We start from the raw sequence: 23,067 nt of genomic DNA on the forward strand, positions 1-23,067 counted from the left end.
AAAATTATCTTATTTGCCTGAAATTACTGTTGGTATTTTTCACACTCTGATTTCTCACATCTGTCCAATTTATTAACTAAATTGTATATAAACCGCTTTGATCTCTTCCAAAACAAATGCTGAAGTCTCTACATCGATGTTTGTCATTTCTAAGATTTCATATTTTACATTGATGCGCATTTTTAAGATCCGATGTGTCTCAGTTGTCAGTTTACGGGCAGACACGTTTTCAAAAATTTGATTTATTCCAAAATATAAGGGGGAAATGATCACATATTAGTTATGTTAAACTCATGTTAAACTTTAGAGATTACAGTTTTCGTAAACTGCTGGAAGAACATAGGCTACAATCTAAATTATCCTCTCAAATATTGGATGATCGCAATAAGATTTCATTTTAATTTTTTTTTTACCTGTTGCATTAGAATGTAAACGACCAGCTATTATTGAATAGCACATAAACATTCTTCTGCTGGGATCCTCGATCCTGTTGAGAGGCAAATGCAAATACAGTCAGTTTTCTGTCAGCTTCTTCGGTTCTCCTCAATAAGTTTTCCAGCGGTCGCATCAATTTGTTGTCTTTAGGTCTTTACCACCAAAAATATTGTTAAAAGTATAATCTGCATAAAGGAACACGTTTGGTCCTTGGTTGTGGCCGGATGGACATCTGCGTCCATATCGAGACAGCTCTCTAAAAAGTTGGCCAATACATCCTTAATTTATCAGAGACAAATCTTTATTAAATGAAAGACATTTAATTGTTGCACTCCAGTATGAAAACTTTCACACTTCATTTCAAAGTGCGTTTGTTATTGTTTTCAAATAAGTAGGCTAATACAGCTAACTTATATGATCTCCATTAACAGCTGTGAAATTAACTTGCGGCGTAAATTATACCTCATTATTGTAATATATGTATAGGCCTATACAAATAAATTGTTGTTAAACATGGACATTGTAATAGGTTATAAATACCCGAACTTTCTTTCACGTTTCTAACTGTAGTTTTCTAACATGATGGACACCTTAAATGTTAATCTCTGGGTTAAAAAAAGTTCAGTCGATGTTCAGTTGCAGATTTATGTTTATGAGTTTACTTCTTGAGTTGTAACATTTCTTAAAAAGACCCGGTGGCGCATAAGTTTTGGGCCAAGGTCAACTCAGCTAAACTCAACAGGCCCTGGTACACTGTCACGGCTGATGGCCCCTCCTTAAATATGTTTTTTTTTTATCACTCTTAAAAAAATGTATAATGGCTGACAAAATATAGGCTATTTTTAAAATACATTTGATCCATCAGCAAAATGCTTTGTTTAACTATCAACAACTCCTCACAATGAAACTGTCACGAGGACATTTGTCTTTGTGCAATAGCCTATGAGCCAACACTCCTACACGGATTTCATATAGCTAATCTGAATTAAATCATGAAGATGGCTTTGTTGGGTTTAATAACATAGATACATACAACAAATTTGTTATCTAATTGAGTATCTACCGGACTCTTTATTGGTCGCGGAGCGAAGCAGAAAAGCGACAAGCAAACTCCGTGATGCAACTCTGTTGTAACTGGAGAAATGGTCCGGTTGATTCAGTTGGACACACATGCATCACTACATAAAGTAATTAAATTTACAGCAAACTATACTGTATACATGCATGTATATATTGAAACTATCTTTGAAAAGCCTATCTTTGTGAATACACCATGACAAGATTAAGGCGTTCCACCAGAACTTTGTCACCTACAACTGGATGGTCACCGTGCACTGACAGTAGGCTACTGATTAGCCTAAATATACAAATAAAATAAAATAAAAACTGCAAAGACATGGTAAAAAAAGATTTACGTAACCAAAACATGAATACATTGTAAAAAGATGCATATGCACATATACACACATAACAAAGATATCCGTTTTCTCTGTCACTGCTACTCGAGCTTTGTCATCACAGCGCTTTGATGAAGACTTGCCTGGTACTTCGCGCTTCCGACTCCAGCGCGCGCATATCTTGCCCCGTATGAGTTGAGCTGTACAGTGAGTGGGGACACGTGATCTCATCTGATCCCGTCGATTTTGTTATAGGGTGGAGGGTCTGGGTTTTGTGTACATAAGGTCGTGTGCTGCTCGCTTCTTTCTCTCTCTCTCTCTCTCTCTCTCTCTCTCTCTTACTCCAAGTGCCACCGCTCCGCCTCCTCTTTTCGCAACATTGACGCAATGTATAAATGCTGGAACAAAAGGACAACTTCCTTGAAGCTTGGCGTAATTGCAATAATAGAGATAGAGAATGGCTTCAGTGACAGTGATGGGAGTCCGGCGTTCTACCGGAATATCTTTACCGCGGCTTCTTTGACTCGACGTACACGTTAAAATGGAATTGCACTTTCCAGGTTATTCCAAGCCTGAAGTAAGTATCACAAACAAGCCTTTTCTTTTCCATTCCCAATCTCCCCAGCTCCGCTCGCGCTGCCCTGCTTCATAAGAGGAAATACGACGGACCGAAGCTTTGTTGTTGAGTTGCCATTCACAGTGTGTTTTCTCTCGTGTTGGCTGTGCGATTTAAATGTTTGAGGACGAAAGTTGCCGTGTTGTTTACGATTCATTATCGGGCTTATCTAAAATTCATGTATGTATAAGCGGAGGTAGTAAACAACCAAAGCGCGGGACGTAGTTATTATTAGGTCTGAAAAGAAAGGCGCTAGTTTTTTTTTTTGAATGAATGTTTATTTGTGTTTCGCGAAGGGTTTCAACAAAAGGCGTTGGATGCGCTCTCGTTGGGGGGTGAGGGAGGGGGGGTTGAAGTAACTCGCTAATGTCAATGACACTTTCCACGATTAATTTCGCGGAATCGCAATGGTTGAATAGCATATCAAAAGAGCGATTGGAGCGCGTAGCCTATGCATACATCATCGAACACAAAAAGCTGTAGTGAAAGCCAAGCTGTGAAGTGCCGGGTTATCATATGCAACTACACTGAAGCTGCATTCCTCTTCCATTCCGCCGCTACAAAATTATACGAGGATGTGTTGTGTGTCTCAAAACCAATATATTCTCACATGTTGCTCATTCGTACAGCTGAGTATGAACAGGCGCGCTTTATTTCAGCGGCCAAACGATGCCTGTGCTATTGGTGTAATGCCGATCCGATACTTTGCGAACAAAGGACCGGGGGAGAATTTCGTGAGGTGGAGGAGGACAGTAGAAGAACGGGTAGACTGTTTACAATAATAACAGGATAGCCGTGACGTCGAGTGATAGACAGCGCTCTCAGCCAGAGAAAAAACTTCTGAGGCATCAACAACATTCTAAATTTGGACAGGGGTTACATCATCGAAGTTAAAGCTGCTGGGGGGCGGGACTTCCGGTTGGATTTGAGTTCGTACCGCTGAAGTGGCTGCTGTTTCTGTTGCGTCTTTGTATCTATCGGTGTCTGCACAATCGCCTCGCTTTCACTGCCACAAGCAGAGTAATGGTTACAATTTAGTCCAGTTGCTCTGCTGACGAGTGTACAAAAATGTTTCGAGATGCTTGTTAATGGCTTATAATAATGTCGTGTATGTATTGTGTGGACCAAACTCACCACATTCAAATGATCAAAACGTTACCGCAGCCTTTAAGCTAACTTAAAAGAACTAACGAACTCATATACACGACTTCAAGAGGGTTTTTTTGTTTTGTTGCATTGATCTGTGCATTATCTCTGTTAAAACGTTTAGTTTTTTTTGCCGGTACTCTTCATAAAACCCCATAATGATAGATAGTGGCATGCATTAGACAGGGTTGATGAAATACCATGTAATGACTTGCTACAAAGTGAAGACAGTTCACTAACACAAAACTATAAGATCACTGAATGCAAATCCATCTTATGTTATACGACATTAAATAGACATGATAAACAAAATGTTAAATTTACTGAAATTGTGTTGCCAGTGCACACAACTACATGGTAGGCATATAAAAAGCATACATTTTTATTTAATGACTGATACGAAATTTTCCAAATACAATAGGCTATAATGCTAAAAACAAAAATTAAGATAAAGTGTGTATGTGCAGAATGAATAGTTTGCTCTGTTAACAGGCTGTGAGGAATATACCTGACCTATTTGGTCTGCATGTTTAAAGCCTTTAATTACAGAGTTTATTTTTGTATTGTATTGTAAAACCATGTGATCAGAGACCATTCAATTTGGTAAAAAATCTTCCAGTTTGGGTCTCTAATAAATGAAGTTAAACCAAACAAACCAGCATGAGTCAGTGGCTGTGTCTTGTTAGGCCGGCCCACTTAACAGGGGTCGAAGGTTGCATGTTGTATTCTCAGACTTGACTTGCAGGCATCTATTGACTTTTGATGGATGTTGTTACTTAAGTGTGTAGTCTCTGGCCTCTGTAAAAGGGGGGCTGTCCCCTCACATGCTCCCACCCCCTCCCTCATACTAAAGAGATCACAGGGGTGCAGCTGCTTCAGACAGCTTTGGGGTGGGGTGGGGGTCTGAGACCCTTCAATGAGAGAACAAAACCCTTTCATAAACACACACACTCAAGTTCACCCCTTACAACTGCCCCTATTTTCACACCTCCTAAAAAAAAAAAAAAGTTTGACAAGTGGAGGGTGCAGGAGTGCACTGGGTGCACAGCAGACGTACTTATACACTGCTAATTACCGAAATGTTAGGATCATGAATAAACCGAGAGGCAAGTTTTCTTGCCTTTCTGTATTTTACTGCATCAGCTTTATTTGGGATTAATTTCTTAACAGTCAGAGATTATCCAAATATTACACATGAATGAATAACCCACCAGGTCAATGATTTAATGTAGAGACTGTATAATCAGATGTTGCATACAAAAAAACAAACAAAAAAGAAACTCCACAAAATTTCTACTACCAGTGATACAACAATTGTAGTGGGCCCTATGCTGACTCAGCAAATTTTCAACAAGGTTATTTCTTCTTTTACACTGATATCCTCTTCGACTTGTAACATTAATTGCCATCAAACTGAAAAATAAATCTACCGGTATTCTAATTCTAATCTGCAATGTTCCTGTTAAAGGCAATACAAATAAATGCTCCTCACACCAAAAAGGTAACTTACAGAATGAGTTCATCAAATTAAAATTCTGCATCTTTTCATTAAAAGTAGAGTGTAATTTGTAGCCCTGTATTGTGTGTCTATTTCCAGAGTTGTTAAGGGTGAAATGTGAAGGCAGAGGGTTTAATTTGTTTCAGAGTTTCAAACAATGAATAGAGGGTGTGTTAAACTTTAGTAGCAATCTCTTGTTGTCAGAATTTACTTGCATTATGAAAAAAATCACAATATGATACCAGACCCATGACAGGAGTCCTGAATTCAGAAATTAGTCAATAGTGGACTAGCTGTATAAAATGTGCGGTGAGACAGGGCCTTAAACTTCCAAAAGCATTTGCTGTATTTGGCTGTAATCCATGCTGTATTAGCTCAAGGTCTTTTAACATAGCTAATTAAACAGCCCTGTGATATTTATATACAATCTATGTAACATTAACAAAGTTGAGGTCCATGATAAACCTGATTTTTGAGACCTATTATTTAAAAAGTGGATTTTTAATATATGCTCAAGCTATAAAACAATACTTTGTGAAACTTTGAGGGGAAAGAGATCAGTAGTACACATTTTTTGGCAGCAGGATGACATGGGGGTAATGTAGATTCAGTCAGCTTATTTGAGACTTGAATGTTAGTTATAAATCACACAAGCTACAATAAATGGGGTAACTTTTGTGTTGGTATCTCCAACTACAGAGTGTCTGTGTGTGGATTTAAGTGGGCAGCATTACGATTTAGGCGTTCAAGTGTGTCACAAAGCAGTTGCTGAGGAAAAACCAGGTCATATCTCCCTCTCTTTCTGAGTAGAATGGATATTTTACAACACCACTGAGACTGAACTATCAGTTTGCATAGGGCGTATACAGAAGAACACCTTACATAAGTTTCTCTATAGGGAGCTGGCAGGGAAGTACTGGATGAAATAGCTTAAATGACATGTATTAGATAGCCAAGGGCTACTTTTTTATTTTTCGAGGCTTCTGATGTTCTTATCAGTCCACATTTGGGTGCTTCCCTTCAATTGGCAGAGGCACACGGGGTTTCTATCCTCTAAATGCATACACATCTTTTATCGTGCAGTTACAGAGAATAGCTATAAGATTGTTGTCGTTGATGGGGGATGAAAAAAATGTTTCTTCCAGTAAAATCTCTCTATCTCCCACCTTCAAAACCGCTCTCCAAGTCCATGTTCCCGGCATGCACATGCGAGCTGGGGGCGGCTCTTACCGATTTGAATGAGGAGAGTCACTTTCGGCGCCATTTTCGAGTGAGCGGCGATAACATCAACACTGAGCGCGCGCATAGAGAGGCAGCGCGAGACGATTCGTCTTAAAATTAAGAATTGTTATCTGAATGTAGGAAAACAGCACGATCGGAGCACGTTTAGAGAGCAAAATCGCCTGCGATCTGATGCCGACGATCACAGAAGTGACCAATACGAGCCGATTGTGAAGGAGCCGAAGGAGAAAAAGGGGGGCTATATTTCAGCTGCGTATATGGAAAACCTGCGCTTTTTAAAAAATAATACATAAAAATAACGCTGGATGCGGGGAAAAATATAGAAAAATTCTGGAAAATACCAGAGGGTCTTAGGATTGGGATTCAGCGCGGTGGTGATGAAGATTGTGTCATTTTGGTGTTTTTTCATGACGCTTTTTGAGCGGGAGTAACGGACGAGCTGCTGCTTGCGCAGATACAGTGTGTCCGAGTCTGATGATGATGCATCAGACACTCAACTCAGATTATAGAGAAGAGACATCAGCCATCTGATCCGGTAAGATGTTTGAAACGGTTTATTCATCGAGCTTGCCATAAAAATACTTTGATTATAATTTCGTTTTTTTTTTAGAATTGTTGTGAAACTATCTCGATGCATGTTGTTTTAGGGGGGAATACTTTGCGCCATTTTATACGTCAAGACACGAAAGAGCCCGTGTTGATAAGAAAAGAAAAGAAAAAAAAGTTACTCGTGAGTTTTTTAATATTTTTTTATCGTGACCAGACGCTGTCATAATGTAACGCTCGATTGAGACGTCGCAGTGGAATTAATGTAACATCTAGACTTAATGGACAACCATGGTATGTGACTTTTATTAAAATATTATATGACTTATGATGTAGAGTCTCGTGCTGACTTGCGTTACTACGTGGATATTATAAAACGTCAAGTGTCGTTGTGTTAGTAGGGTATTTTGGTGTTTTGTGTGCATTTGGTTAAGGAGCTAGGAGAGCAAAGGACGCGATTTGTCTGCAAGAGAAAGAGATTCTTGCTTTTCAGCTTTTTTCCTCTCTTTTTTTTTTATGAAATGTGAATTGGAGTTCAGCAGTGTGGTTGCAAGCACGGCAATTTCACCTTATGTAAGTTGGTAGAATTACGCACGGCTTTAGCTTATAATTATTATTACCCACGTTTATTCTTTCCTGACCTACAACAGAAATCTGCATTGCTATGTTTATTGTCAGGTTTTAGTAGCACCACTTTTATAAAAAAAAAAAAACCAAAACCTTTTTTTTCAACTTCTGTAATGAGTGTCAGGGTATTTGTTTCCATTTTTGAAACAATAAGTAACTTTTTTGTGCAGTTTTTTACTGAACTGGATGGAAAAGGAAGCATTGAACTACTGTGGGGGTGGAATTGAAAATGCAGGCCTGTTGAGAAAAGGCCTATGTCAGTTGCAGAATTGCTGAGGTGTGTGTTCCTCTCCTCACATTCATTCTGTGTGTGTGTGTGTGTGTGTGTGTGTATTGGGTGTCTCTTGGAGGGTGTGCCGCACCTGGAGATTCAAATGAGCCAAAATTATCAGACTTTTTTCACGCATGGTTTATAATATTGGTAATTTTTGATACAGTCATACCATATAGGCAAACAAGCCATTAAACTGTACTTAATACAAGAGATAATTGTTTTGAATATATATATTTTAAGTCAAACGGACCTAAAAATTTAAAAAGCGTGCCATTATTTTTTCCAGCTGCTATAGACTTTGTCAAAAGTGTTATTATGAGCAAGACTTTTAGTTATGTCTGTCTTAAATACAATGTAAATTGTCCACCCACTGTAACAATATTTTTGAGAACAAGTTTGACTTTATTCCGAGTCAGAATAGATTTTTCTTCGGTTATTGACTGTTTTACATTGTGTCAGAGTGACAATATAGTTGACTTGAATAACTTAGAGTGGATTTTTATTAACTCACTGCATTGTATTGCTGTTCATATGAATTATTGAAAGACATTCATATTTCTAATAGTTTTAAGGAGAAACATCGATCACTTAAGCAATTATATATATATTGAGCTTGAGCAGTAGCGTTAACGGTAGTGTTTTTGATGCAAAAAAATCCATGGTTTAATGTAGGCCTAGTCATTGCATGTTGCAGTGCAATAGCTCGGTCACCAATGTTTTTTTTTTGTTTTTGCCAGACACACACACACAAAAAAAGAGGAATTATTTATATCTGTCAATATCTACTTAATTATATAACTATATGATTACTGTACAATACTTAATAATTATAGTATGTTTCTGTAGTGAGTTTATTGTAAAATTGGTAATAGTTCATTATTAAAGTTTGCTAGTACTTAGGCTACCTATTCTACACACACTGTACACACATTCACTTGAAACTTAAATTCATTAAAACTTGAACCCAAAATAAGACAGTTAAGTATATATTTTTTAGAACAAGTGACAGTAAAATCTTTATGTTGTAATATGGCTTCCAATGAACTAGATAAAGAATATGAGGAATGCATAAAACATATATTGTCATGGCGGCATGTCTCAGTTACTGCTTGTCCAGCCACAACAACAACAACTATTCTTCCACGACTGAATACTGCGCCTGTATGAACCCTCCCAGTCTCTTTATTCACGCACTATACAAACAAATAAATACAACCAATTATTTATAAATGCAAACAAACAAAACAATAACTTACATTTGAATACATTTTCCACAGATATTTGAATGTCACACTAGTAACTTGTTAGTGTGAGGATTGAAAATCCTTTGTGTGTGTTTATAATTTCATGTCAGTGTGCAATTGTGGTCATGAGGTGATCCCTCAGTGGTCTATTGTGAACGAGCAGAGGCTGGACATTATGACGCTGACCCACTTAGACCACTTTACATTGAGTTTGTCTTCAGTTTAGGACTAAAGGTTACATACAGGGCTTGCATTTCTTTGATATCAGCCAGCCTGTTATAGACTCAAGATGTTGGCTGATGTGCATTAAACTACCTTGGATAATGACATTAAAATGACATTATAGGTACAGTTATAGGTGTTTGACATTATTAGATAATAAAGTATAAAATAATTAGAAGGGACTTAAAAAAACCCAATAATCTCTTTAGCACCTTTAAATCCTGTTTTTGATTAGAATTTTGCATTTGCTAGTAGAAAAATTCCTCAAGGCCAAAGATTGTATTTGATATTATTAGTCAAGCCTGTAAGTCATTTTTATTAAGGGCAGGCTATGAATTATTAACAGTGTTATATTTTGTAAAACGCTTATCTATCCCTTCAAGGTCCATTTGCAGTATTTTCACCCAGTTGCAACAAATTTGTCACAAAGTAGAAATTCTCAAAATTTTGCTGCGATAAACTTTGATCTTAGTGGGCGTTAGCTTGTTCCCTCTTGTGTCTCTGTGACCGTGACATATTAGTCACAACCATGGTAGTTCATTATGACTTGTACTAGTAGTTCATTATGATGTTTCTTTCTCACAATTATAACAGGATTGTAGACTCATAACCTCTTGGCCCAAGTCCAAATGGAAATCCTCATGTGTATTTGGTGGTAGCAGTGTGTCACATACAGCTAGACCAGTGATCCGGTTGGTCTTGCCCAACGTGTTTAATGCCTTTTTTGCCTTATATTAATGGTTATGTAATATTGCATTTGACTCAGACCCATCCCACACCATATTGAAAACTAGTAGGTGCAGGGCATGTGAGTTGTCTTCATGCTTTTTCTCGAATTTTTATTTGTTTCTTTTAATTTGGATGCCCTGAAAATGGAACAGCTTTGTCCAATGGCCTCAACTAAAATGGAGGTAAATATTTCCCCCAGTTAGCCATATTACAATATGTTATTCCCATAGTATACTGTATGATATTTTTTTTGTGCTATTTAAATTCATTTGAGGCATCATCACCGGTTATATTACTCATGTTGATTATAATAGGTTTCACATTGTGTAGTCCTTTGGTTTTTAAGTGATATATTTATTTCAAAGCGAGATCATGTTTTAATTTTTTTAGTAGCAGCGGTATTACCCTGTCGATAATATAACCTTTTTTTTATTATCGATGTCCCTTTGCTCTGAATATGCCTGTGAACATTGTATAGTGACTCTTTGAAGTACTGTACATGCAATAGCAGAACTGGTCCCAAAATGAGTTTGAGGTTTCAGTTGTGTGTGTGTGTGTGTGTGTGTGTGTCGCCCCCCCCACACCCCACACCCCACACACACACTCACACTCTTTGTGTTGTTAGCTCATTTCAATGTGCCCACAAAGTTATCGAAGGGCCTCTAAGATTCAAAGAAGTTGGTTGATGTAGTTACTTTCAAGTAGTAGCTTGAAGGGAAAACAAGACGAGTCACTTGGCTGTTTTATTATCAAGAAACCTGAATGTTGGGGCGTTTGCTTTTGATTTCATAGCTTCATTTGCTGGTAAACCGATGGGTATGAAAAAAGATTTTCGGGCCTAACTCAGGCCTCAGTTTGTGTGTTTGTTTGCTCAGCGAGATCAGAGGCAGAGGACTCTCGGTTCTTGGTGGGTGTGTATCTGTGTGTGTCCTTTTGTAAACGATCATTTAGATGCGAAACACAGAAATGAAAATCTTGATCTGAGTGTCAATTACAAAGCTATCTGCTAAGAGGAACACAGCGCCAGCCGAGCTTTCTGATGCCAAACAGCCAGAGCTCTTCATTGTAAGCTCTTCTTAGTAATACATGTGCTGCCAGGCCTGCTCCTATCTGACGTTACCAGGGCAAATGCACTTGTTATGGGGACTGGCACTGTATACCACCATTTAAAGTGCTTGATGCATTTTTACTAAATTCATATGCTATGAGATGACTTGCATAATGCTTTTGTGCTGTAATGTTTCATGTACAAATGCACTGTAATAATCTAAAGCTGTACTGCACGTCTAAGCACACTTTGTAAAGAAGAGAATAAAAAAATTGTTTTAAAAAATGTCATCTTTAGTGCCAATTAAGAGTCAGACATTCAGCGCCTTTAAGACTGACCAAATGCTAAAATAGTAACATCTTATTAATTGTATACTTAAGTATAAATTGTGCAATAAAAAATATGTAGTTTAGTTAATAATGTATATTGGTTGTAGATTCAAGTGTCCTGTTCTTTATTTAGAAAAATAGTGACAAGTACAATTATTTACACTATTTTGAATGAATTTTCTTGAAATATTGTAATTTGTAGTACACTCAGTGCACAAAGATGAAAACTAAATGTCAGATTGTTTTCTTCTATCCCATTGGGCAGATCTTGTGTGTAGAAGTGTGCTTTCACACACACACACACACACACACACACACACACACACACACACACACACACACACACACACACTTATTTGCTGCTTTGCCCCCTTTGCCTGTTACTCTTGTAAAAGCAAATTAAATTATGGGAGTAGCTTCCCCTTTCTGTGGTAGGAAGTGAATGTTTCTCTGCTAACTTCTGGCATACGAAGTTACAGGGAACAACGCATCTAGCTGCAGCCTCGTAAAAATACACTAATCAGACTAACCCCTTCACGTCACCAGGGCATGTCGTTTTGGTTATCAAATAAATTAAAAAACAAAAAAATTTGTTTATTGGTTTAGTGTGCTTTATTTTGTTTAATCTAGGTACACATGTACATTGTAATGTAACGGTCAATATAAATGACTTGAATGTATAAATGAACTTTATTCGGATGGGCTTCTAGGTTTTATTACCCTACATACTCAGTCACTGTGAGTCAGTTAATACTGAGACAATGTATTTCATGAAAACCATCACTGAGCTTTATGCCTTTATGAATCTGCTATTGGTATAGTTCTCATTGGTAAGTTACAGTTTTAAAAAATTATTAATTTATAATTATTTGTTAGTGTAAAATATTTTTTAGTTGTTGATGTTTCTTAGTAATTAGGCCGAAATGATGACTCTTTTTTTTTTTGTTACATTGCTTGAACATCTGTGTGCTTTCAAGATATCCTGTAAAAGTTAGTTTTTCAAAAAGTGTGCCAGTATTAGAACAAGTTTTACATAATTTTTTGTGTGCATTATTAAAACTTACTTTGTGACATTTGTCCTTTAGTTTAGATATCCTTTGTATTTCTAATGAAGACGTGTGTTGTTTACACACACACACACACACACACTATATATATATATATATATGTGTGTGTGTGTGTGTGTGTGTGTGTGTGTGTGTATATATATATATATATATATATATATATATATATATATGTGTGTGTGTGTATATATATATATACAATTAAACCACAGATTTTGTGCTTCATAGCCTTGGTGGTGTTTCGATGTTAGTTGTTGGGGATGGTAGAAATTACACACACACACACACACACACACACACACAGAGAGAGAGAGAGTCACAAACCATGACACGTACGAATTTATGTTCAAACTAGATTATGCTGCATTCATTTAAATATTTTGTATAATATATAAGCACATAATTACACCAGTCCAGTAAAATAATACACTGCATGCTATACAGATGGTACACTTTTGTATTTTTTACCTGTAATTATATTTTAAGAAACATAAGAGCCAGAATTTGTTCTTCATAAATATCCCTTTATTTTTGTTTTCTCCAGGAAAGGAATGTAGAGCACACGGCATGACAGTGAGCTGTGACAAAGTCAAGTAACTGTAAGTACACCACTGACTGAAGTTTTAACTATATTATTGGGTGTAAAAATACAGTGTAACACCGTGTCCTAACTACACGCGACGTGACGCCGCGACACGCGATAAAAGGTATCTTTTCCATGTTAATCAGAGTTTTTGTCCTAACCAGCCCTGACGTCGCGCTGGAACAACAAACACAAAGTGTGGCAATGATAATCTCAGGTACTGTTTATGTCTTTATTTAATGTTAAAAGCGTGTAATGTGACTTTGAATATCATTTAGTGATAGCTTTGTAGCTGTAAAAGCATCAATGGATAATTCACCAATGGATAATTGGAAATTAAACAAATGGAAACAAGAACGTTCAAACTGTGAACAAACAAGTGTAATATTTGACAAAGATTGTTTTAGTAACTCAGTAGCCTATGTATTTTCAAAAATGTTTAAATGGTGTAATATTTGTGAATTTGATTATGTAGCTACTTATCCATTTTCTTGCGAGTGCCGTCAAGATTACTCTCTGATGCTCACGCCCACACGCTGTTCTGATTGGCTGTGGGTTTTGATTGATATTTACGCATCTCGCAGTCGCGTCGCATCTAGTGTTGACATACAAATTATTTGTTGCCGGAATCTTATCGCGTCTGGTTAGGACACAGTGTAAGAAAAAGCCATATTTCTGATATGCATAAAAGAAAATATATAGAAAAACAAAATTTTCTATATCCTCATGGATTGTCTAATAAAGAAAAAGCAACAATGAAGTGAAAGGCATACAGACGGAACAAACAACACAAGTAAATATTATAATTACAGGCTTTGTCAGGAAATGCTTTTATTCCCCCCCACCCTGAAAAGTCCATGGGGCTCTTTTCATAACCTGTAATTTTAGCCTTATAGACAGCAGATGCTCCATTGTCCTCTTGCTTGTTACACCAAAAGTTTTTTGTCAGTATTGGCTCACCTGGTACAAAAGCACATGAGCGTATACTGAATGGATCAGAAACCTGGGGGGGTTTTACAAAAACAACTAACATCAGAAACAGAACATGATAAATATTGTAAGTTAGTCATGCCTGAAATTATTGTTATTATTAGTCCAGTTTTTTTGCACACAAGACATGTAAATTATTTCATGTAAACTCATCTCATCGCATAAGAGTCATGTCAAATATAGTTTGACAAAACAACAGAATGAAACCTTGTTTGTTCAGCTTACTCATATGGTTCTTTAAAAATGCTTGTCTTGACTGATTTGAATTACATCTATGAATATGCTTGCAAATCTTATTTTGAATATGAAAATAATTGTAGAAAAAAATACAACTCAATTAGACAGCTTCAGTAAATTGCTTTCTTGAATGAATACACTCAGTTTACGTCTTTTAACAGTCACTAAAGGTTTGGATACAGTGAACTTTTTAATCATGGTGCACACTTACCTGGCAATTGTGATTTCATCAGTAAGAGGCAGGCAGGTTGTGTGAGAATGGTGTGAATATCACGTTTTTCTCAGAACAGGTACCGTATGATCACATCTGATCAAAATTATGCAAATAGATTTTGTGCTGGGTACTTCTCCAGAAATATTCACTGTGCTGTTAAAAAAAGAAGAAAGTTAAAAAAAGATATGCTTATATTGAGCAGGAATGTTACATTTATATAACATTTGTGAAAATAAAAGTTCTATATCTTTAAAAACAGATGCTCATTTAATTTGTGCATTTGTCAAACTCGAAGCTTTTCATGATCTAACACTTTTAAACCTGGAAAACAATGCATTCGACCTTGAAATTAGACAGCTGCATATTTTTAGGTTGCCATTTAAAACAAAAACAAAATAAATATCTTTACTTGACCCCTAAAACGTTTTAAAATAGATTACACTTGTACACTTTTTCCATACATGATTATCTCAATGACCACCTATGTCCTGCTGCATGTGCATTGCAAAAAACCAAACGTGAGAAACAACAGCCCACATAAAAGCCCGAAGAAGTCTCACGTTTTAATCAAAATCGCAGATTATCATTTTATTCCTATCTTTGATTTTAGATTATACTTTTCTGAGCAATCATGAATCCTTTTTTTTTTTGTCAATATCATTTTGGCATAATTTAATTACAAAATGTAGCCATATTGACACTTATGACTCGTTGTATTTTTGTTGGTCCTGTGTTTTCAGATTGCGAAACGAGGGCCGTGTATGTGCGGCTGTGTGGGCGCGCCTCGCGTGAGTGCGTGAGCGCGCGCTCTGTGCGGGGCCTGTCGGTACTGTAGCAGCACAGAATGGTTTGTGAGTTATAACGGGGGTGCAGGCCGTACTGTGCTGCGGCAAGAACAACAGGACAGACGCACACAAACGGGTGAAAAGGACAGAAGGAAGGTGAAGTAGACAAGAACAACAGCAGCAGCAGCAGCTATACCACGTGTGCCAATGAGTCTCCTGAACTTGGCCGTGTGACTGACTGGCTGCCTGGCTGTAGCAGCACGTAAATATTGGAGTCAAAGCACTAGCGAATCCTCCAGTATTGACCGTGCTGCTGGAGTTAGGCGGGCCGTTTACCGTCTGTGCTTCGGGATCCCCCATCTCCTCAGGAAAGCACAAGAAGACTAACGACTGACTAATAACATGCTGTCCAAATGTATAATAATGCTGTATAATTTGTTAATGTCATTTTTTTAATTGGTCAGATGCTTCTGTAAAAGTGATTTGAGCTCGTTGATAATTTATGTACATGGGAAAATGCAATGAGAGGAAAATACAATTAAAAGCATTAAAATCACAACAATTGCATCAAGCCAGATTAATTGCACAGAGACGCGCTGCGCGCAGAAATTGTGCAGTTGTTCAAAACTGTATAAATCTACGTGCATTTCTCAACACATTTTAACAAACAATACATAGACTGTAATAATAAGTTACCGATGACTGATTTGGACGAGGCACATTGCTGAAGACAGTTATAAAATGTGTGGTATACAGTGTTAACATCATCACGTCAGTAAATGTACCTTCCATCTTTTCCACATTTTGACTAACGCAGCATCGCCATCTTCTGGGAACTTTACACGGCTTGAGGTTTTAGGATCGCCCCTGTTTGAGTTCATATTTAGAGAAGGGGTACTGACAGAATCATCCTCCTTTGGCACTTTTAGCTGGTTTTTATTCTCGTGTTTCTTTCCCTCTGTAAGGGTCGTTATAATAAGCATAATAATGTTTACACTTCCTCTCCGCTAAAACGCTTGGTTTTCTCCTCAGGCGACATTGAGGAAACATCCTTCAAATCGTGTCCACCATCAGGCCAAGATTAAGAAAAGGTTCCGTTCATCCGGACCAATTGCATAAAAATCGGTCAAATTAAGCAAATGAAAGATGACAATGCGTTGTAAGAAATGCTTATCCATCTAAAACTTTTGAGGGCACTTCGACTCGAAACACAAAGTTGACCTATAGTTGCTTTAAGGGATACGACTGGACAAAAACCGCAGAGACGCTCCTGCCCTGAATAAAATTTAGCCCCAAATTCAATTAACTTTATTTAGAAGTGAGTTAGGAACACTGTTAACTCTAATATCTGGCCACATTAACACTCGCTTGTTTAAATGTACCCGAACCTGGCAGGGCTCCGCTATCTATCTTCAGCGTAGGCTTTTTGAGATGTTCAAAACATGCAGATATATTTCTTAAAAAGAAACCCATTATGTTGGACGATGAAGCGCAGGGTCCTCACATTTGTGACGATGAGTTATTCCTGCTTAATAATAATAATAAAAACGAACATGACAGTAAATGTGTTAAACCCAGCATCAAAGTAACACAAATGCAAGTAACAAAAATGCAATTTCTCTATGAGCAACTGGCCATCAACTAATTTAAAATCGTCTGTGGCGTCCTAGCACTGAATATCTGGTGGAGACTTTAGTGAACATAACGTAGAAAGTTAAAACAGACCTTATACTAGTATTTATCTACTTTAACGTATCATTGTATCATTACAAAAACTGCTATAAAACAGCTGCACTGATTGTCCTTAAAGGTTATGTGTATTAAAGTCGCACAATAAAGATAATCCCTACTAATTTAGTTCATAAAAATGAATGGCATTTGCTTGAACAGGGTTCCAGCGAAAAAAAGAGTAAAGTTACTTGTGTGAAGCTGCAGCCTAAACATCACTGATGATAAACAAATTAAAACAAATCTATAAAACCATTTTATTCTCACTGTGATTGGTCACTTATGGTTATGTAACCGAATTGTTTAATACCGAGAAACTTTGGTTTGGTGTCACTGGTGTTAAATGTGATTGATGCCTTCAACATCATCTGAAATGGGTAAGTCGAGAGTTGAAACGAGATGCCCTTATTTGACACATTACGTGTACGTCCATTTATATTGTACATCGGGTTACATAAAAGCAGGTACGAGTAAAATCAATGAAATTGTCTAATGTAATACATCACAGACATTATATGTGAACCGATAAAAAAAAGTAGAGAAAAAAATAGGGCAGAAACCACGTCATTTTCTTCTGCTTTTACGTCACTCCCTTCTCATGTCACTGAGGTCATTTCTTCCCTAGGCTGAACTAGAGCTTGAATACTGTACTTTAGAATACGCACTGAACAATTTCTGAAGCGGAAATTTATAGTGCACCAAAAAGGGCTGCACAACTATTTTTTTTTTTTTTTTTTTTTTGAATAAGCTATTCTTGGCAGGTAAGGCGAGATCCTCCCCGGTAATTTCCACTGAAACCTCATTTGGAGTGTCACAGCTGAGCAACGCGCAGGTTTATGGTGAAATCTGATTGGGCAGTTCTGAAAATAACGGGTTTGTTGTCATTCAAAAAGCAAAGGCATGCAGATAGGTGCGCTCATGTTCAGCATCTCGTTGCTGTTTCTAACTTGTTTAGCTGCTATGCCATATTGTTTATGCAAAAGCATACAGACCTCATAATATTACCTCATATATGTCATCACCTGCACCTCATATTCACAACATGTCGAGTTCGGTAAAGTTATAAGAAGTCTACCTACTAAAAAAGTTATAAATTAAAATGTTCTCTCGTATAACACGAGGGTATTTATGAATTATAAAAATAGCGTAAGTTAAATCAGAAATTACTATTATTATTTTTTTTAAAGAAAGGTCGACAGGGAGACCATGATAAAAAATATTGTGACTACTTTACCTTTTTTGGTCCATTTACCTCGACATCTGCTTACTAGTCACCCCAAAGGACAAGACCGTGATGTTAGTCACAATAATTAGTTTCTACATTAATGCAATAATCCCATGAAAAGTAGGGATGTTGGGTAAAACAGTTCCACCGCATAACTGCGAACACATCACGCGCTCTTTTATTGGATAGAAACCGCGCGCGCCAGTTACCAGGGTACTCCGCAAACGCAATCATGGCGCTTGTTGCTGTGCAGATTTCAACACTAGCGAACTTCAAAAACAACAAGCAAAAGTTAATATATACGTTAAGTATTACACAAGTAACAAGCATTTTTTTTCTTCAAAATTTGAAATTAAACCTGTCTTTGACGTGAGAGCAAATAATATATGAACACAAGTAAATATATATTTTCGTTTTTGAAAGAAGTTGGTCAGATATAGATACCCCCTTACTTTCGAGCGGTAAGGTTGTTGCTATGCAAAACTTCACAGCTGTAACTGAGTGGCAGAGAGCAGGTTAAAAGCTTTTAAGGTCACATCGATCCCGATCCTTCATATTTGCGCTCTGTCTCGCACATTCTCCATGCGCGCGCACACACATAGCCATACTTGCACACATAATGCAACAAATTGTAGTCTGTTGTATCAAACTTTATTCCTATTACCTGGTCTGGTAGTTGACAAATTACAGCAAACATGTTGTCTCCCAAAGAAAACAATGTCAAAATAACTAAACGATTATGTTTCGTTTGGTAACAATTCCGGTTTCTAGTCGTGGATTTAGAATTTCCCATAAAGGTATACTTAATCCAGAAATGAAAACGCTGTCATCATTTACTCACTCTCATTCCCAACTCGTATGACTTTCTTTCACTCAAAAGTAAATCACAGTTTTGGCTCTTTTTCATAGTATGAAAATTATGCCATAAAAGTGAATCGTGCCTGAGGCGAGTTAGCCCATAACATTCTGCCTAACAACTCGATTTGTGTTCCACGTGGAAGAAATAGAGTCATAGGGGTGAGTAAATGATAACAGGATTTTGGCCGAGTTTTATCTTCTCAGTAGTTGGCCCGTCGGTTGGTCACTAGAGGTCGCCGTTGAACTATCATAGAATTATTTTATTTATTTTTTAAGTGTGAGAAAAAAAAAACCCTTCCACGTACCGGTAGACTCTTTCACGTCATATCCTGTTAGCTTAGCATCTAGGGAGAATAAAAATGACCTCCTTCGATTTATAGCATGAATAACCCCGTAAAAGAATTAAATAGAGCTTAACCACAGTATTTAACTAAGGGTGTTGTTGCGAGAGAAATACCATTATGGCGGCTTTATTTTCGTGCTGTTTTGCCTGTTGCGGAGACAATAACAGTGGCCACGTAACACTGAAGGAAATGCCCACGGTTCAGCTGGACACTCATCACATGGGTGAGTGATGCGATCTGACTTTTCAGACACATTATATTGACGGAAAAGAGTTCAAGTATCACAGTATGATGCACAAGGCTGTCCTTCAGAAAAGTGCCTGTCTCCGTACATTAACCTAAAGTGTTGCGATCGTGTCAGTGCTGTCAGACTCGATAGATAACAGTGTGATCTTTGAGTTCGGCATCTGTAATGACAATATGCGTGGAGATAATTCACCGGGAATTTCATGCTATTTTTCACTACCATGAAAAATAATAAATCACCAGCAATAGTAAAATGAAACAAAATCTATAGCGTGAAAAGGATGAAGAGCACATGCATTAACGGTAGTAATAATTTTGGTCTGTTATGCAATTACTTGTCTCGGTAAATAATTATTTTCATGATATTTCAGGCACTGACGTTGTCATTGTAAAGAGTGGAAGACGTATATGTGGAACTGGTGGGTGCATTGCAAACGCCCCTCTCCATCAAAACAAAAGCTACTTTGAATTCAAGATTCAGTCCACAGGTAAGATGTGTGCAAGCATTTACTGTATGTTAGACTAATCAATTGTTAATTTAAGTCATTAGGTGTGACTGCTGTGAACTTTGCCCCTTGCAGGTGTGTGGGGATTAGGAGTGGCAACTAAGAAAGCAAATCTAAACCAGATCCCTATGGGTAGAGACCCACACAGCCTTGTGCTCAGGCAAGATGGCACCGTGTACCACAACAACGAAGAAAAGAACCGATTACCTGCTAACAGCTTACCACAGGAAGGAGATATTGTGGTGAGTATCAGTGGCAATAATGTTAATGTCAAATTAATATGGGATTTGTTATTGGTAAATAAATCTATTGGTGTGTGCTTCCATTCTGGACTGAATTTGGGTTTTGCTGCCTGTAATAATAACAAGGATTCTTAAAGGGTTTGTTCACTCAAAAATGGAAATTATCCCATAATTTACTCACCCTCAAGCCATCCTAGGTGTAAATGACTTTCTTCTTTCAGCCAAACACAGGCAGAGTTATATAAAAAAAATATCCTGGCTCTTCCAAGCTTTATAATGCGAGTGAATGTTGTCATAGATTTTGAAGCCCAAAAAAAGTGTATCCATCCTTCTTGAAAGTAATAAATATTACTCCAATGGTTAATAAAGGCCTTCTGAAGCGAAGTGATGCGGTTTTGTAAGAAAAGTATAATTTTTTATAACTTTATAAACTATAATCCCTGGCTTCCGGTAATGGCCGCACGGCTCCAGTTCCGGCAGAAGAGTGACCTCTGACCCGACGTAGGAATAGCGTAAGCTTAGGTGAGAGTACACGCCTCTCGTGGTTCAAACAAACAGTTTTTAAAGACAGTTCTCTTAAAAAAATTCTCATTTTAGACTTCTGATTAGTCACCGATGTTTTGTTTCGCTCTATCTTCTGCGCTTCCACTTTCGTCAATTGATACGTTACGCGTCGGGTCAGAGGTCACTCTTCCGCCGGAACTAGACATGCGTACGGCCGTTACCGAACAGCAACATTCATAAATGCTGTGTTTATTTGTGAAGATTATCATGATAAACAAAATGTGTAAGAATCATAAACATTAGTTGGTGTCAGAGCATATTTTCAGCAGTTATCCAAAAAAGCCAATAGAAAAATCCTATTGGGGAACCAACTTCCTGAACCAGAACTTCCTGCTTGAAAGCAAAGGCATGTAAATGACGCACAATTCCTGTGCTGATTGTTCATTTTGTGTGTAATAACTTTATGCATTTGTTTTGTTTGTGTGTAGGGTGTTTCGTATGACCACGTGGAGCTGAATTTGTACCTAAACGGGAAGAATATGAACTGTCCGGCATCAGGCATCAGAGGAACCGTTTATCCTGTAGTTTATGGTGAGTATTATATCAAATTGATTAATAACTATTACTAAACGAACACTAACATCTTCGTTTGGTTGTAAGTGTAGTTTTGAGAGAAGACTTGTTCTGTTACTCAAGTAACACAATTACATGATTGCCTTGATTTTGTTTTATTCTGTTATCCTGCAGTTTGTGATGAATTGCACAGAAATGTCAGTCATAAATTGTTTTAAATTAATGTTCTTTGATGCACAATATTTATATCTCTTTTCTACTCTGCTGTAAATATGTATTTTAAACTTTAAAGACAACCTTGCAACATTGTCTGAATTGGTAAAGTTCGGCAAAATCTATGGTTGCAGCTTTTTTTTTTTTTTAAGAAAATTGTTGGAAAAAATTATTTTGTGTACAATGAAAGGGTTGAGTTTGTTTAAATTAAGAGTTAAAATAGACAAAAAAAATTTCACCAATTATCAGCCTTTTGGTCATTCTTTAGCAATGCATTATTGTTAAGTATATGTTTTTGTTTAATAACACATCTAAACATGTATGCCTTTGTCTTGTCCCTCACAGTGGATGATAGTGCAATATTGGATTGTCAGTTTAGTGACTTCTACCATACTCCTCCACAAGGCTACCAGAAGATTCTTTTTGAACAACAGATCTTCTAAAGTTCATGACATATTGCATATACACTAAAGATATGTACTCCACAGCCGGGATCTGAAGTGCTATGGTTATGAATGATTTCTAAATATTGTGTTGCTCAATTGAACTAATGTCATCTGTGATTTTGACTTGTGTAAATCTGGCCACTTCTAAGTCATCCTATGTTTTTGAGATGAACTCAGTGAGCGATATCATCTGCACACTTATCTGTGCACACATCTTTAATTTGCACTTCGTCAAACACTGTACGTTTACTGATGTATTAACGGTGCACAAATTACAGATGACAATCAAAGCTTTATACATTTCAAGAGAACAAAGTGATGCTGACTCAAGATGCTGATACTGACTCAAAATACGGTTAAAAGCTCTTTTCATTGTTTTTATTTGATTTCATATTGTTTTTGTCTGTCTGATGTTTGATCTGCAGCCCACATAACATATACATAACGATTTTGATTTATTCAAGCTCTACAAAAATATATATTTAGAATTCATATTTTTACCTTGAGTCAAATGATACCTGATTGTCTGTGTTCCTTAATTGTGGTTTGTTCTAATGAATTACAAAATTGTCTTAAACCAATGAATATTGAATGTGAGGTTTTTTTTGTATGTTCTAATCTGACAGGTCTTGTTTGTGTCTTGTCATTTAGTAATAAATGTTTTGCTTTTGTCACCTGACTGCATATAGACGTTATCTGTTGTGTAAGACTTAAATGATCCTGTTTATTATCAAAATGCAAATTTCTACTGAGCTAACATCATCTCACTGGCTTGTCTAGTGACGCATCTTTACGTACGTTTTTGGCGCGATGCTGCTCATGGAAGCTGAGTGAACTTGCGCAATCTACGCACGCTGACGCAAATCCACTGTAGCCTACGGGTCCAATGAAACACATCGGTCCGACTCATTTCTGCGATTCGGTTCTTTCACATTATGGAGTAAAATAAAAAA

At 37.1% G+C, this 23,067-nt stretch overlaps 1 protein-coding gene across 2 annotated transcripts; it reads left to right on the forward strand.

Moving 5' to 3' along the window:
* The first annotated feature begins 2,081 nt into the window (after positions 1-2,081).
* Positions 2,082-22,793, forward strand: spryd7a (SPRY domain containing 7a). Of its 2 annotated transcripts, none has more exons than XM_082164625.1 (7): positions 2,082-2,409; positions 12,965-13,019; positions 15,185-19,607; positions 20,002-20,118; positions 20,212-20,378; positions 21,371-21,473; positions 22,014-22,793. In XM_082164625.1, the coding sequence occupies exons 3-7, from the start codon at positions 19,502-19,504 to the stop codon at positions 22,109-22,111; spliced, it is 591 nt and encodes a 196-aa protein (XP_082020751.1). In that variant the 5' UTR covers positions 2,082-2,409; positions 12,965-13,019; positions 15,185-19,501; the 3' UTR covers positions 22,112-22,793. The 2 variants fall into 2 exon arrangements, with proteins under 2 accessions (XP_082020751.1, XP_082020752.1); XM_082164626.1 differs by lacking the exon at positions 2,082-2,409 and adding an exon at positions 2,814-6,869.
* Positions 22,794-23,067: the final 274 nt, after the last annotated feature.

The sequence above is a fragment of the Leuciscus leuciscus genome (genome assembly GCF_965113295.1).
Source record: "Leuciscus leuciscus genome assembly, chromosome: 3".
NCBI classification, from domain to species: Eukaryota; Metazoa; Chordata; class Actinopteri; order Cypriniformes; family Leuciscidae; genus Leuciscus; species Leuciscus leuciscus.

What these genes read in the sequence shown, in the direction of transcription:
- spryd7a (XM_082164625.1), top strand. Translation starts at nt 19,502, where the DNA reads ATGGCGGCTTTATTTTCGTGCTGTTTTGCCTGTTGCGGAGACAATAAC. An exon ending in GCTGGACACTCATCACATGG is followed by an intron (nt 19,608 to 20,001) that starts GTGAGTGATGCG and finishes ATGATATTTCAG; the next exon opens with GCACTGACGTTGTCATTGTA. An exon ending in CGTTTATCCTGTAGTTTATG is followed by an intron (nt 21,474 to 22,013) that starts GTGAGTATTATA and finishes TGTCCCTCACAG; the next exon opens with TGGATGATAGTGCAATATTG.